The 13,821-nt window shown below is 43.1% G+C and overlaps 1 protein-coding gene across 13 annotated transcripts in view; it reads right to left on the reverse strand.

Moving 5' to 3' along the window:
• Carmil1 (capping protein regulator and myosin 1 linker 1) overlaps positions 1 to 13,821 on the reverse strand; it is a 271,462-nt gene that overhangs the window by 156,639 nt on the left and 101,002 nt on the right. For all 13 annotated transcript variants that reach the window (XM_040755709.1, XM_040755708.1, XM_040755707.1 and 10 more), the window contains exons 3-4: positions 12,202 to 12,252; positions 7,737 to 7,796 (exon numbers count right to left, since the gene is read on the reverse strand). In XM_040755709.1, the coding sequence (XP_040611643.1) occupies positions 7,737 to 7,796; positions 12,202 to 12,252 (111 nt within the window). The remainder of the gene's footprint in view (positions 1 to 7,736; positions 7,797 to 12,201; positions 12,253 to 13,821) is intronic.

Consider the following 13,821-nt stretch of genomic DNA (forward strand, 5'->3'; position numbering starts at 1 on the left):
TTCTTATTAAGGAGAAGAGGAATGGAAGACACACTGAAATGGTGGAGATTCAGCTACTGCTCCTAGCAGTGTATGAAGCTTCTTTACAGAAATTTCAGAGGAACAGCACTCGGCGCCACCTCTCAAGGGGAAAAGAGAGTCTTCAAACTTAACTTTCAACACCTTCTTCAAAAAACTGACAATGGAAGCTAACCTGGTGGCTATCACCCAATAACCCCAGCACAGGGGTGGCTGAAGCAGGAGGATCACCATGAGTTTGAAGCCGGCCTGGGCTATACATAAGTTTCAGGTCAAACTGAGCCACAATAATAGGACACTGTCAAGAAAGAAATGGGAGGAGGGTGGCAATGGGGGAAAGGAAGATGAAGGAAGGAAGGAAGGAAGGAAAGAAGGAAGAAAGGAAGAAAGGGAAGGAATGAAAAGGACAATGAGATTGCTCAGTATTTAAATGTGTGGGTCATCATGCCTAACAACCTGAGTTTGTTCTCCGTGACCCACATGGTGGAAGGCAGGAACCAACTCCCAAAGGTTGTCCTCTGACTTCCACATGTGCATGGTAGCATGCATGCAAGCACAAACACACACACACAAAACCATAAAAATATAAAAAAAGCATTATTTTTAAAAAACCAACCCAAGCATGGTAGTGCATAACTGTAAACTCTGTGCTCTGAAGGTTGAAACAAAGATTACTATAAGTTCAAGGTCAGCTTGAGATACACATGGAAAGACCATGAGGAAACAAAGAATGGGAGAGAGGGAAGAGAATAGGAGGGAGAGGAGGAGAGGAAGGGGGAAGGAAATTACAGAATTCTCTAGGCTAAGTCCCAACCTGCCCTGTACACAGTGGTCCAGGAGATACACTGATCCCAGAACAAGACAGCAGCCCAACATACGGAAGCTTTGCCGCAGGTTTCCTACCAGACTCCAGTGTCCAGGGGGAGGCTGAGTCAATGCTGCTGCCACACACTGGGCTCCTTTGCTCCACATGCAGATAATCACTTCTAAAGCCAGATCATGTGGGAGGCCATTGTGTGTTTGTGCCTGACAACCAGCCCCCAGTCCTCATGAAGGTCCTCTCACATTCCTCACTTCGATTCAGTTCACAGTCTGGGTGCAAGTGATTCATAATTAGCCTCTTCTAATTCCACTTGATCTTCACACATAATCATCCCTAATTACGCAGGACTGAATAGGATGACAGAGAAGAGAAGGGGCAACAGGTGGGGGAGAAATGAGCCTTCAAATCCAACCTGACAGGAAGGTGCTTACAAAGCCAGGCTGGAGATGTCAACACCTCTGCATAATGTAAAGTCTGCAACAAAGCCACCAAGGTGGAGCCACCCAACACATCATACCCTCAACAAAAAGAGCTGTCTGTCACATGCTGGCTTCCTTCTGCTCCAGGCTGAGCAGAAACAGAATGCTCAAACGCCTCATGGGGCGGAACTCATAACCTCTACTACCATGGAAAAGTGCTTGCCCTTAATTAAAATCATTAGAGACTGCATCCACCATCTCTACTCCTGATGACGGAAACCAATACAAGCATCTTATGGGCTGAGCTACATCCTCTACCTTTTTTCTCCTTTCCATTTTGAGACAGTGTCTCACTAAATTGCTTCAGCTCAACTTGAACTCACTGTGTAGTGCTGGCAGGTCTTGAATTTGCCATCCTCCTGCCTCAGCATCTAGTGGCTTAGACTAAAGACCTAATTCACTGGGCCCAGGTATAGGCAACATTTTTTACTAAACACCAGCCAATAAGCATAAGATGATTTTGTTTCCTCTAACAGAAAAAGCAGAGGTTGGCTTACTCTGTACTCTATGACAGAGCAACATTTTACTATGAACACTAATAATAATGATAGCCAGGTCTTGAGCAACAGATGAAAATCTAAAAATTCATAGTATAAAGGTGTAAGACCATGACCAACAAAGGTTTGGTAATATCATCGAGACTTGAAAATAAGATTTTTGCATCCCAGATTTCCACAAAGAAAATGAAAAGAGCAATAATGAAGGCAAACTTCACTAATTCTGTAACATATTTATTCATTCATTCATTCATATACAGGGAACTACATTGTGTTCCAAGCATTTTACCTGAGTTGATAAACCACACTTAAATGATAAGAATAGCAATGACAGAAGTTTCATAACCCCAGAATGTTAGCAAGAATTCATTATTAAGGTTAGATTGTAAGAAATGGAGAGGTAGCGCATAGTGGTTCACAACCCACTTTGTGAGTCGAACAACCCTTTCACAAGGGTGGCCTAAGGTCATCAGGAAACATAGATATTTACATTACGATTCATAACAGGAGCAAATTTACAATCATGAAGTAGCAATGAAAATAATTCTATGGTTGAGGGTCACCACAACACGATTAAAGGTAATAAAGGGTTGTGGCATCAGGAAAGTTGAGAATCACTGGGTTAAGAGCATCTACTGCTCTTCCACAGGACCCAGACTCAGCTTCCAGCATCTCCAGCTTGAGGGGATCTAATGCCCTCTTCTTGCCTCTAACAGACATCTATTAGCATGTGTACATTCATATTCTCTCTCTCTCAAAAATAAAAATAAATTAAAATCTTTATTCAAAAGGGGGGGTTAGATTGCAACTGGCAGATGTCATTGTCCTCATAACTACACATGAACTAGAGACTCAAGGGATGTGAGTTACTGAACCTTCCCTGGATTACATGGGTTACTGAGTCTCAGTCTTCAGAACACAGACAGCCAATGTGTGTAGTTGATTTAAAGCAAACAAACCACTCAGAATTATTTAATCCAGATTGCCCTAAATGTCGTGTATGTGGCATATATGCAAAGGGGGAGGGGAGATGTGACAGGAAGAGACTGAGCTGCCAAGTGGGCATCTGTATTTCATACACACACTAGAGGCCACGGTGAAACACAGGAGGACTTGAGCACCACTACGGAACTGGGACTTTGCAGTCTAAACTGTAAGACCACAGAACCATGGTTGTTGTTGAACTCTCCTTTCATCTCCCAAGCCCACATCACTGGGTAGCACTCACAGGAACTCTAAGAGCTTCATGTCAGAGACTCCCTGTAGTTCTTAGAGCTCTTCATATAGCAACTCCCTGCAACTGAAAAGCTCTCTCGCTGAAACAGACAGCTGCCTAGCCAGTTCTTCTAAGCAGTTGGCATACAGAGGTGACAAGACTACAGGTTATGGATTAGTCAGCTCCTGAAGTCACAGGGGGAGCTTCACCTACCTGTACCAACATCTTTCTCATACTTGAATACCACAGTCAAGTAATAGTTTCAATATAAATTTGGTATTAACATTCACTACTGCCCTCTGCTCCCATCCTGAATCATAAACAGATATTCCTCAATAGGGACCAGCCTAGGGTGATATCACCATCCATCACTCATGAGTGGTGACTCACTCTTACGTATGTTTGGCCATTTGGGCAAACATATGTTGCTGGGACTTTTTGCTCAAAATCTAGTTTCTGGGGAATGATAAAATATTGCTGTTAGCTGAACTATGGAAAATTTCCAAGGATTTGTATGTAATCTCAGCTGTTGTAAATGACAGTTTTGACAGTTTCTTTTTAAGAGCATCACCAACAACCTAAACACACATATGCTTTTGAGAGGTAAAGCAATCAATTACAAAAAAATGAAGATCAGAGAAAGAACTTGTTGTTTTTTGAGATATCAATAAAATAAATGTCTAACAAAATTAACACAAAGAGAAAAAGGTCACCAAATGATCAATATCAGCAAAGATTTCTACAAATATCCCAAGTGAACATCATGAGCCAGTAGAAGGAAGGTGACATTACCTCAAAACATAGATAACTTCCAAATGCCTAAGGAATTAATGCTAGCACTGCTCTTATAAGAAGAGAGATGCAGAACAGAGACTCCTTTCTAGTTCGTCTGGTAACTCCATGACTATGCTAACTTCCTGGAGAAGAAAAGAGAATAGGAAAACAACAAACTAGCATCTTAAACAGAAGTGCAAAAACTCCTTCCCAAAGTTCAACATATGAAATATATACATATATATAAGGGGATATATAAATATATATTATAACATGTGAAATGATAATCAATAATATTGTAAAAACTTTAAATGTAATTTAATAAGATGAAAATATATACATGTAGAAGATATAAACGATGAAGAAACGGGGTGTACCTATGAGGTGATATAACAATATAAACAGAATATAAAATCAAATTTTAATTATATTTTTAATATAATCCACAATATATAAAAAGGTAACATGTTAGCTGGGTGGTGGTAGCACATGCCTTTGACCCAGGACTTGGGAGGCAAAAAAGTGGATGTCAATGAACTAGATGCCAGCCTGGTCTACAATTCGAGTTCCAGTACATCTAGGACTGTTACACAGAGAAACCCTGACTGGAAAACAACAACAACAACAAATAGTATGTTATGATTCATGGGGATTGTCCTAGGAATAAAAGACTCAATATTCATAAATAAATAAAATTCTTCATGGAAGGCAAGGGAGGAAAGCATAATAAACATATCAATCTCAGGAAATAAAGGAAAACATTGAACAAATTTTTTTTTATCTTCCTTTTTTTATTTAGGTTAGAAACAAGCTTGTTTCACATGTCAATCCCAGCTCCCTCTCCCTCCCCTCCTCCCCACCAGGCCCAATGAACAAAATTTTAACACTGGTCCTGATAAAAACTCAACTAGGAATAGAAAGGAATGCCCCTAAGTAAGTAACAATCAAATTTTACAGAACAAATCTACAGCAATGTCACACTTGATGGTGAGAGAATGAATTTCCCTTGGAGACTAGGCATGAGACTGGAACATCTGATCTGGCCACTTGTCTTCAGCATTGTCCTGGGCGTGCTGGTTAGAGTGCTACCAAGCCCTGAGACTTGGTTCTACTCTATCTGGGGGCCGATGAGTTATCCTGTTACTGTTCTACAGATACTGGCTAGAGCCAGGAAGCTCCTTATCAAAGGGGTAAGGGCACCATAATAAACTTCCCAGAGCTCATTGCTGCCCCCACAGAGTTACATAGAGAGATTCATATGGATGCCTGCACACACGCACACACGCACACACACATACTCACACACACTAGAGGAACCATTGTGTCTGTGTGGTCTCCTGTTTTCATGGGAAATAGTAAGCAAGCCTGCTCTTTCATAGACAAACATTCCATCTTTCTACAAGACAGATGACTTCAGAATAACTCTGGGAAACATCCTAGGTAAAAAGAAGTCAGTGGATTGAATTCTTAATACATCAGCAAGATGTATGGGAGCATATAAAACTCAGGAGTACCCTCCCCATGGGAGTGAGGCAAGAAAAAGAAGAGCTATCCATATTCACACAAATGATGACAGCATCTCTACAGAAACAACAAAATCTATTAGAAATTCTGGCTCTACCAGTTAAGGATAGCAAGGTGAAGAGAAGGTAAAAACAAATGCAAAGTCAATTATTTGTATCCAGAATATTGTTTTTAAATTCATAAGAGAGGGAAAAAACCCTACATACCTGTTTAAAAGGCTAAAAATTAAAAAAAAAATTAAATGGACCTTAACTATGCCCAGGGAGATGTAAAAGCAGATAAGTTCAGGGTTTAGATGGAATAGATATGCTTAGCATGGGATGTAGGTAGATTATTGTATCTTCTGGTGACTTATAATCTGTTTATCACAATTTATCATACTGTGTAGTCTTCTTTGTATTCATGATGCTTGATGCATATATCCTTATCATCTTCTATGTATATATGCTTTATATATGTTTGAGACATTTTGTATATTGACACAATTTAGTTTTGTTTCAAGTCTAAATCTTTTCCTTAGACTAAAAGGGGAATTGTAGGGAGAGATCCAGGTATCTGTGCCGCTAATCATGCCCATTTTGGGCATGGCTACAGGTGCTTACGGACTTGTGGATAAAGGGCTGTGCACAAGGAGACGCTGTCTCTCTCTTGGGGTTCTGGTTGGGTCTCAGAGAGCCACAGAGCGCTGACCTTGGGTTCTCAGTTTCTCATGTAAATGATTTCTCCCTAATAAAATATCATACTCCATCCCTATCCTGTGTAGGTTAATCTTCCTCAATATACCTCTAGCACACTATTGATGGCAATCTACAACAGTACCTCCTTCTGAGAGGGCAGGTTCACAGTACTCAAATGCTAAACAAACACACCTACACTAGGAGCCTGGCACTCTACTAAGGCAAGTGCCCGTGGCAAATGAAAGCATTTATGTAGAAGGTGAGCAGTCCTTGTGCACAGAGATAACACTGGAAAAACCAGGAAAGCTAAAAACATGGACTTATCTCTTCAAAGGAAGATTTTTGCCTATCTTCCACCAAGAATGCTGGGTAAGAATGTAGTTTACAGTTGGTAATCCTCTGCTATCTGTAGGGCCAGGATACCTAAACCTGTATACCCCAGAATATTATGTTTATTTATCCCAGATCGTCCCCCCACCCCAAGTCTTGAGCATTGTTCCTTAGTCAATAGAACTATCCTTAAGTGAGATAGCACTTGTACTTTACAACACCCTAGGTAACTTCCATGTTACTGTGGGCCCAGTTCAATCCTGGCTCCCACAGGCATGTTTACCTCAGTCATTCACCGTAGTCCCTTATCTTGATCATTGTTTCTGAGTCCACAGAACCCATCTTTAAACAGTTTCAGTGTAAACATCTCTTAAACTTTGTTGTACACATGGGACTAAATTAATTGTCACCAGAAAACTTTTCCAAAATTGTGCTGTACTTCAATATAGCTAAAATAAATGACCTGGTATCAGACTCCTGAAGTTTGGCCCAGCACTAGCTAACTAAGTCGGTTGAGCTGAGTTTCATTCTTACCTCACCCATATCATTTCCGTCCTGGCTGTAACACTTGCAGGGACTCCCACATCCATGTCCAAAGAAGAATCTGTACCTGATACAGTCAAAACTGCGAACAACAGCACCATGTTCAAGGGCAGACAAACTGACGTATCATGAGGCAGCACACTGCCCAGCAACATGAAGGGAAGAGCCACTGAGACATGCCACAAGTCCACCTCAAAACAGTTAACTGAGTGAGGAAGGCAAGACTAAATTATGTCATTCCACCCACAGGAAATGTTATAAAATGTGACCCGCTCTGGTGACACAAAGCAGGTGTCTGTAAGAGACTGCAGATGGAGAGGTGATGAATAGAACCAGTATCCTAGTTGTACTAACAGTTTCGTGGACATACATATGCCAAAAGTTATTGGCATCTTCACTGCAACAACTTACAGCTAAAGCAAAACTATTTTTAATCAGCTTTGAAGCATCGAAAAATAATCACTTATTACTTCCTTTGAAGAGAGACTTTCATAAGGTCGGGCACATGGTTCATACCTGTCATCTCCATACTTAGGAGGCGGGAGGATCGCTGAGAACTTGAGGCCAGCCTTGTATGGGGTGGGAGGCATGTCACACAGCACTTTTATAAAGTCCTGAAGCTTTGATGTAATATCTGCCACACATCGTGCCAGATAGACAAGTTGTGTGCACAGCAGCAGCTGGCTTCGGCGTGGCTTGGTTCTCCTGGTTACCAGTTTTCTTATCAGAGTGAGCTCCAGACCCCTCCCACACACAGCTTCTGCAGTCTCTCCTCCCGAAAATTCTACTCTTCTCTTGCTTTTCTGTTCTGTCTCAAGAATATTCGTTTATGTGATTCATGGAACTCATACTTACTTGAGCTGGCTTGTGGCAGATGACTCCATGAATCTCCAGATAGCTGAAGGTTAACTCGAGCTGTAATGAGGGGGAAAGGGGAAGAAGAGACCTGTAATGAGGGCTTAAAAACATATCATTTGAGGTCCAAACATGCTATCATCAGAACTACCCCAAGGCTAAGTAAGGCTTGTGCACCTTCTGAAGACAGGCTGCTGGATAGCTCTGTCCCCAGTAACAGAGCTGGGATTCATCATATCTCAAAAGAGCCATTACCCATCTCACAAACAGAACAGGGGTTAGCGGCACACCTGACTTTTACATTTCATCCAGGCTCAAACCAGATGAGAGGCCTGCACTCTACTCCACTGTGTACACACCGGCAAATGCCTACAGGATACCAAGTCACCAAATGCACAGGTCCCCCGTATCTCCACAATGTTCCTTTCGAAAGCCTCAGTCCCCATGGCCTGGGTCTTTCTTCTAAACCTTTATCTTCCTCTTTATTTCATTCTCCAGTCACTCACTAACGTCACCTTCTTCCCCCAAATCTATCAAATTCTTTGAATATATTTATGAATTTTAAACTATGTTTAATGGCATATAAATACTCTTCCTCCAAGTATTCATATATTATTTCTTTTGTATTTTATTTACTATTTTTTTTTCCTGATGGTAGGCGCCAAACCAGCATGCACAAACCAGACTAATACCCTACCACTCAGCTACCTTTTTTCAACTAACTAAGACGTTTCCCTTCGTCTCCGGTGATCATCTCCTCTTTCTACCCTAAACATTCTGTGAAGTGCGTTCCCAGATCTACCTTTGATCACTAGCTTTCATCCTGCACAGTCTTTCACTCACTTACAGCAAACAGTTACAAGACAGAGGGACATGACAGGGTCCTGTCTCACATTGAATCTACAAACGCATGTGCATCCTTTGGTACCTCTGGGGGATTCTAGGAATGCCCAAAGACACCACGTTCTGCAGATGTTCACGACTCTGGCACTCACACTGTGCATGCACACACATCCCCCTAAATATTTAAAGTCATCTTCTCAGCTCCTAGAATGCTGAATACAATGCAGTGCAGTACCATGTTGCCTGGGGGCAAGAATGAAGAGAAAATGTCTGAAGGGAAGCACTGCGTTCACATATTTTGAATTCATATAAATGGAATCCACAGATGTATGTGAAAGCTAAAGATACAGAAGGCCAGCTGTCATGCTGAAGAAACAAGTAGAGAATCAACCCACAGGGACTGAACTCTGCCCCCTGCTGGCACGTTGTGCCAAGGCATACAAGCAGGAAGAAGTAGTAAAGCAGAAGATCCCAAAGTTAAACAGCGGAGGCACAGTGATGTCTGGAGCTAGACTCAAAGAACTTGAGGTGTGGCTGATGTCTGTAATTCCAGAACTCAGGAGGCCGAGGCAGGAGGATCAGCATGAGTTCAGGGCCAACTGGGCTATATAGCAAGACTTTGCTGGAGGGGTGGTGTTTGAGAATGAATGAATGAGTTCATTCTTTCATATTCAGTTAGTTGATATTTCTGAACAGCCTACTATGTGCTACACTGGAAACTCAAAGAGGAATGAGAGTGTTTTCCCCTATGGACTACATGCACTCTTAGAGGCCCATATTTTGAAACATTCAATGACGGCGACAATTTTTTACACAGTACTACCAAGATCTACGTCTGAGTTAAATTCTTTAAAGTACAGCAGAAAATTGTGTCCTAAAATGGCATACTTGCCTAACAGTATTACTTAAAAATATATAAAGGTATTTTGACAGTCCATTCTTTTTCACAGTGCCAAAGCTTTTATTTGAGTCAAGCCTATTAGACAGGCTACTGGCATGGCAGAGCATCCAGTTTCCAATTAAAATCCCTTTTGAAAAACAGACTTGGGGCTGAGGGTGTGGCTCAGTTGGTACAGTGCTTGCCTAGTCTACACAAAGCACTGAGTTTGATTACCAGCACCACATCGACCAGGCATGGTGTCATCCCAGCATTTGGGAAGTAGAGGCAGAATGGAATACATGAGACCCTGTCTCAAAAACTTAAAAAAGAGAACTTGAAGGCTTCTGCTTTGTAGGTGAGCACAGGCATGTTCTAGATTGTGCTTCTTACTCCACCTCTGTGTGAACCGCAAGGTGTCAGTTTTCTCAATAACTCACTCCCATTGGCCCCCACTACTTCACAGGCACTCCCTCCTTGCATACTCATCTCCACAGTTGCTGTGGAGAAGACCTGTCATTTAAAGCACCTGACATAACTGCTATACAAATAGTGCCCCACGGACCCTCAGCGGTCATCGCATCCAACAGATGCAGGGTGCACAGCCATGCATTGCGCTGGTGTAAGTCGCCAGGTGGAACTCTGCCACTTTTGTCAATTTGTCTTGTGATGCTGGACCACAATTAAGTCGCTTACATTGTGCCCAGTGAGGGTTTTCACTGGTTAACAGAACCAGAGAAGCCTGGAGGGACTGCAGGTAGTCCTTGAAGAATAACTTCAAGTTCAATGAGGTAAAAAGGATGACTGGCTGAGCCTGGGCTGAGTCAGAGCTTTGGGTTATTATTAGACATGCTCAAAGCCGGGCTGGGGTGTAACTCCGCTGGTAGAATGCTTGCCTAACATACACGAGGCACTGGGTTCAACCCCCGACACCACATAAACTCCCTGTCCCCTACTCACCCTTCCATTCTCTTTTAGGCTGACTGGTACTCACTGTAGAGCCCAGGAGTGCCTTGAATTCACAACAATCATCCTGCCTCCAACACTGAAATTTCAGGTGTATGTCGCCCTGCCTAGCCATTTCTTCATGGGTGATCTGAGACATATGACTCAATTGTGTGCGTATATCTATGCACTTGGAGTATCTCACATGTTTACCCAAATAGTACCCAGGAGTCATTTCTTTTTCTTTTCCAGATAGTATCTCTTATATTGCCCAGGTTGGCCTTGAACGCTCTATGTAGCCCAGGTTAGCCTGGAATTAATTCTTTATATAGTTGGGATGACGTTCAACTCCTGAACCTGCTGCCTACACCACCCTAGTGCTAGAATCACACGCAAGAACCACCACACTCAGCTTCAGAGACTTCTCTTCATTAGGACAAGCTATTTTCCTCAAGCCCCAAATAACTCCCTTGGTTACACACTACCTTCCTGAATGGGCTTCCACCCCCACCACGCCTCTCTGCCCCTGGCCCTTTCAGGCTTTAAGGCTTACAATGTAGCCCAGGCTGGCCTGGAACCCAAAATTACTGAAATGCAATACCACACCTGCTCTGCCTTAGTTATTTTAGTAACTGATTAGTTTATAACACAGTAAACATGTATCACTTTACATGTCAAAGTGTTAGGACCTCAAGTATCTTTCCTTAGAGAAGCTTGGAAGCTTGGAGCTCAGTAAGTAGCTCACATCTGGGAAGCTGAGGAAGGAGGATTGCTGTGTGTTCGAGGTCAACCTGAGGTACATAGGAAGTATGGGACCAGAGTAAGAATCTGAGGAAAGGGAAGGGAAGAGGGAAGAAAAGGGAGGAGGGGAGAAAAGGTAAGGGTAGGAGTAAAGAGGAGAGGGGAGGGGAGGAGGTAAGAGCAGGGGGAGTGAAAGTAGGGGTGAGGGAAAGAAAGGAGAGAAGGGAAGATAGAAAAAAGGAAGGGAGTGCTGAAAAGGAAAGGTAGGAGGGGAGGAAGGGGAAATAGGGGAGGAGGGAAGTGGGAGGAAAGAAAGAAGGGAGGAGGGGAGAGGGAAGGGTGGGAAGGCTAGGAGACACAGGGAAGGAGCAGGAAAGAGGTGAGGGAAGGAAGAGGGGAGGGGAGGAGAGGGAGGGGTGGGAAGGAGAGCGGGGAGGAGAGGGGACTGGAGAGTTTGAAGTATTCTTTTTACAGGCAGATTGGAGAGGGCTACAGCGCTCCCAACCATGCAATGTACCCTTTAGAATCAGATTATTTCCCACATGTCAAAACCTCATAGAAAAAAGCTGCTACTGCTGGGCTGGAGTAAATAGGAAAGGGACTTGACACAGCACAGCTAGGGGAGAAAAAACGACTGGGACAAAGAGCCTAGGGACACGGAATACAAAACGCTTCACCATTTTTCTTGGGACGGCTTTACACAGAGTTGAAAAGAAATGAAAAGCATCCTTCATGGCAATTTCTAGGGACACCCTGGAGAGGAATGAAGCAAAACATGTGTGCTAAGACAGCTCTAGACACATCGGCCTAAATACTATGTCTGTGTAACAAATCTGTGAATACATGTTTATTAGAGCAGGCTTGCCCAACCTGCAGATAGAATGCATCCCAGGACAGCCGTGAAGGCAGCTCAACACATCTGCAGATGGCGTCATATCAAAATGTCAAAGGTTGGGCACCCCTTCATTTGACCATCTCTGCATATGTGCAAGAGTGCATGCAGATGTGTACCAAGTGTGTCTGTCAGTCCATCTGCCTCGGAAGAAGAACACTGCTTACCTTGGTGGGGATGCGCGCTGACAGGAGGAAGGCTCGGCATGATGTGAGCACCTGCGACACAAAAGCAGATGATGGCGTCAGTACTGCAAATGGGTCAGAGGGGCTTCAGTCTCACTGCCTGGGTTCAATGACATTGATACCCTAAGACTTGCCCTGTTACCACTGAGACAAGTGGCGTGGTTCAGTGTTAGAATGTGGCTTGGCTCTTGCCATGGAAGAATAAGTGACTAGGGATGACTTCCTTTTTTGTTTGTTTGTTTTTTTTTTTTTTTACGAGATAGGGTTTCTCTGTATTGTTTTGGAGGCTGTCGGTCCAGCCCAGCCTCGAACTCACAGAGATCTACCTGCCTCTGCCTCCCGAGTGCTGGGATTAAAGGCGTGTGCCACCACCGTCCAGCAGGGATGACTTCTTAGTCCTCTAGAATCGCTTTCAGTCTAGGAATGCCTGCATCAAGGCTTATTTGGGCAAGTAGCCCATAAACTCTCTGTGTCGAGCATTAGGCCCACAGATTAGATCACCATGGCTGAGGGGGCAAGACACTGGAATGTGGTTATGTTGCATAGTATCCTAAGTCAGCTGCATTGACAGCAAACTTAGTGAAGGCAAGTATCTTCTCATTCACACTTCCCCAAAGATAAGCAGCACCCATGTTTGCCCTCTGGTTTCTACCATCAGGGCACAAGTTGATAAACTCATGTAACACACAGGAAGAAAAATTAGGCTAGTTTCTAAGAGACCCTCCCCAACATGTCCTTAGACAGAGAGGACACGATTAAACTTTCTTCCTGATAATCAAACAATGACATTTGGACACCATGGAGTCCTGTGGGCCTATAAGCCTCTCTTGCCATGAATAGGACCTCTCTTGAATCTGGTGCCTGGCTTTGAGCAGGGTACCTGCCCATTGTCTAACTTGGCTCCCTGCACCACAGAGATCCCCACGGGCCTCATGAGATTCTGAAGGAGAGAAAGGAGAGATAACAGAATTGCCTTCCTTCATTTTCCAAGGAACTTCCTTGTTACTAAATCCTTTTTTAGCAAATGACATTTATGTGCTAATCTAGGAATCCTCGGTTTGAATGGAATCTTAGAAGCTACACATCAGGACTTCAGCAGCTGGGGTGATACAGTTCAGAGATACAGCACTTGGCTAGAATGCACTAAATAGAGCAGTCTTTCTAAACTTGTGGGTCTTGATCCCTCTGAGGTCAAATGACTCTTTCACAGGGGCCATATATCAGATATCCTACATATCAAATATTTACATTACAATTCATAACAGTAACAAAATCACAGTTACTAGCTAGCAACAAAAATAATTTTACGATAGGAGGTTACCACAACATGAGGGATTATATTAGAGGGTCTTAGCATTAGCGAGATTGAGAACCGCTGCACTAGGGCCTAGATCAGTATAAGGAAGAAAGAAGGGAGCTATACACAGGATCCATTCTTGCCTAAAACCTTTACGCCTTAACTTTAAAAGCGGGCCTGCTCCAAATGACTCTAGGTTCTGGAATTGAAGGCAGCAGAGGATATCATTTTATATGCCATTAGTCAATCACAGTTCACGGGGGCCAGGAAAGAAGCAAAGCAATAACATGAAAGATGCCCAAGTA

The sequence above is a fragment of the Mesocricetus auratus genome, unplaced genomic scaffold (genome assembly GCF_017639785.1).
Source record: "Mesocricetus auratus isolate SY011 unplaced genomic scaffold, BCM_Maur_2.0 Super-Scaffold_100013, whole genome shotgun sequence".
In the NCBI taxonomy this organism is placed as follows: Eukaryota; Metazoa; Chordata; class Mammalia; order Rodentia; family Cricetidae; genus Mesocricetus; species Mesocricetus auratus.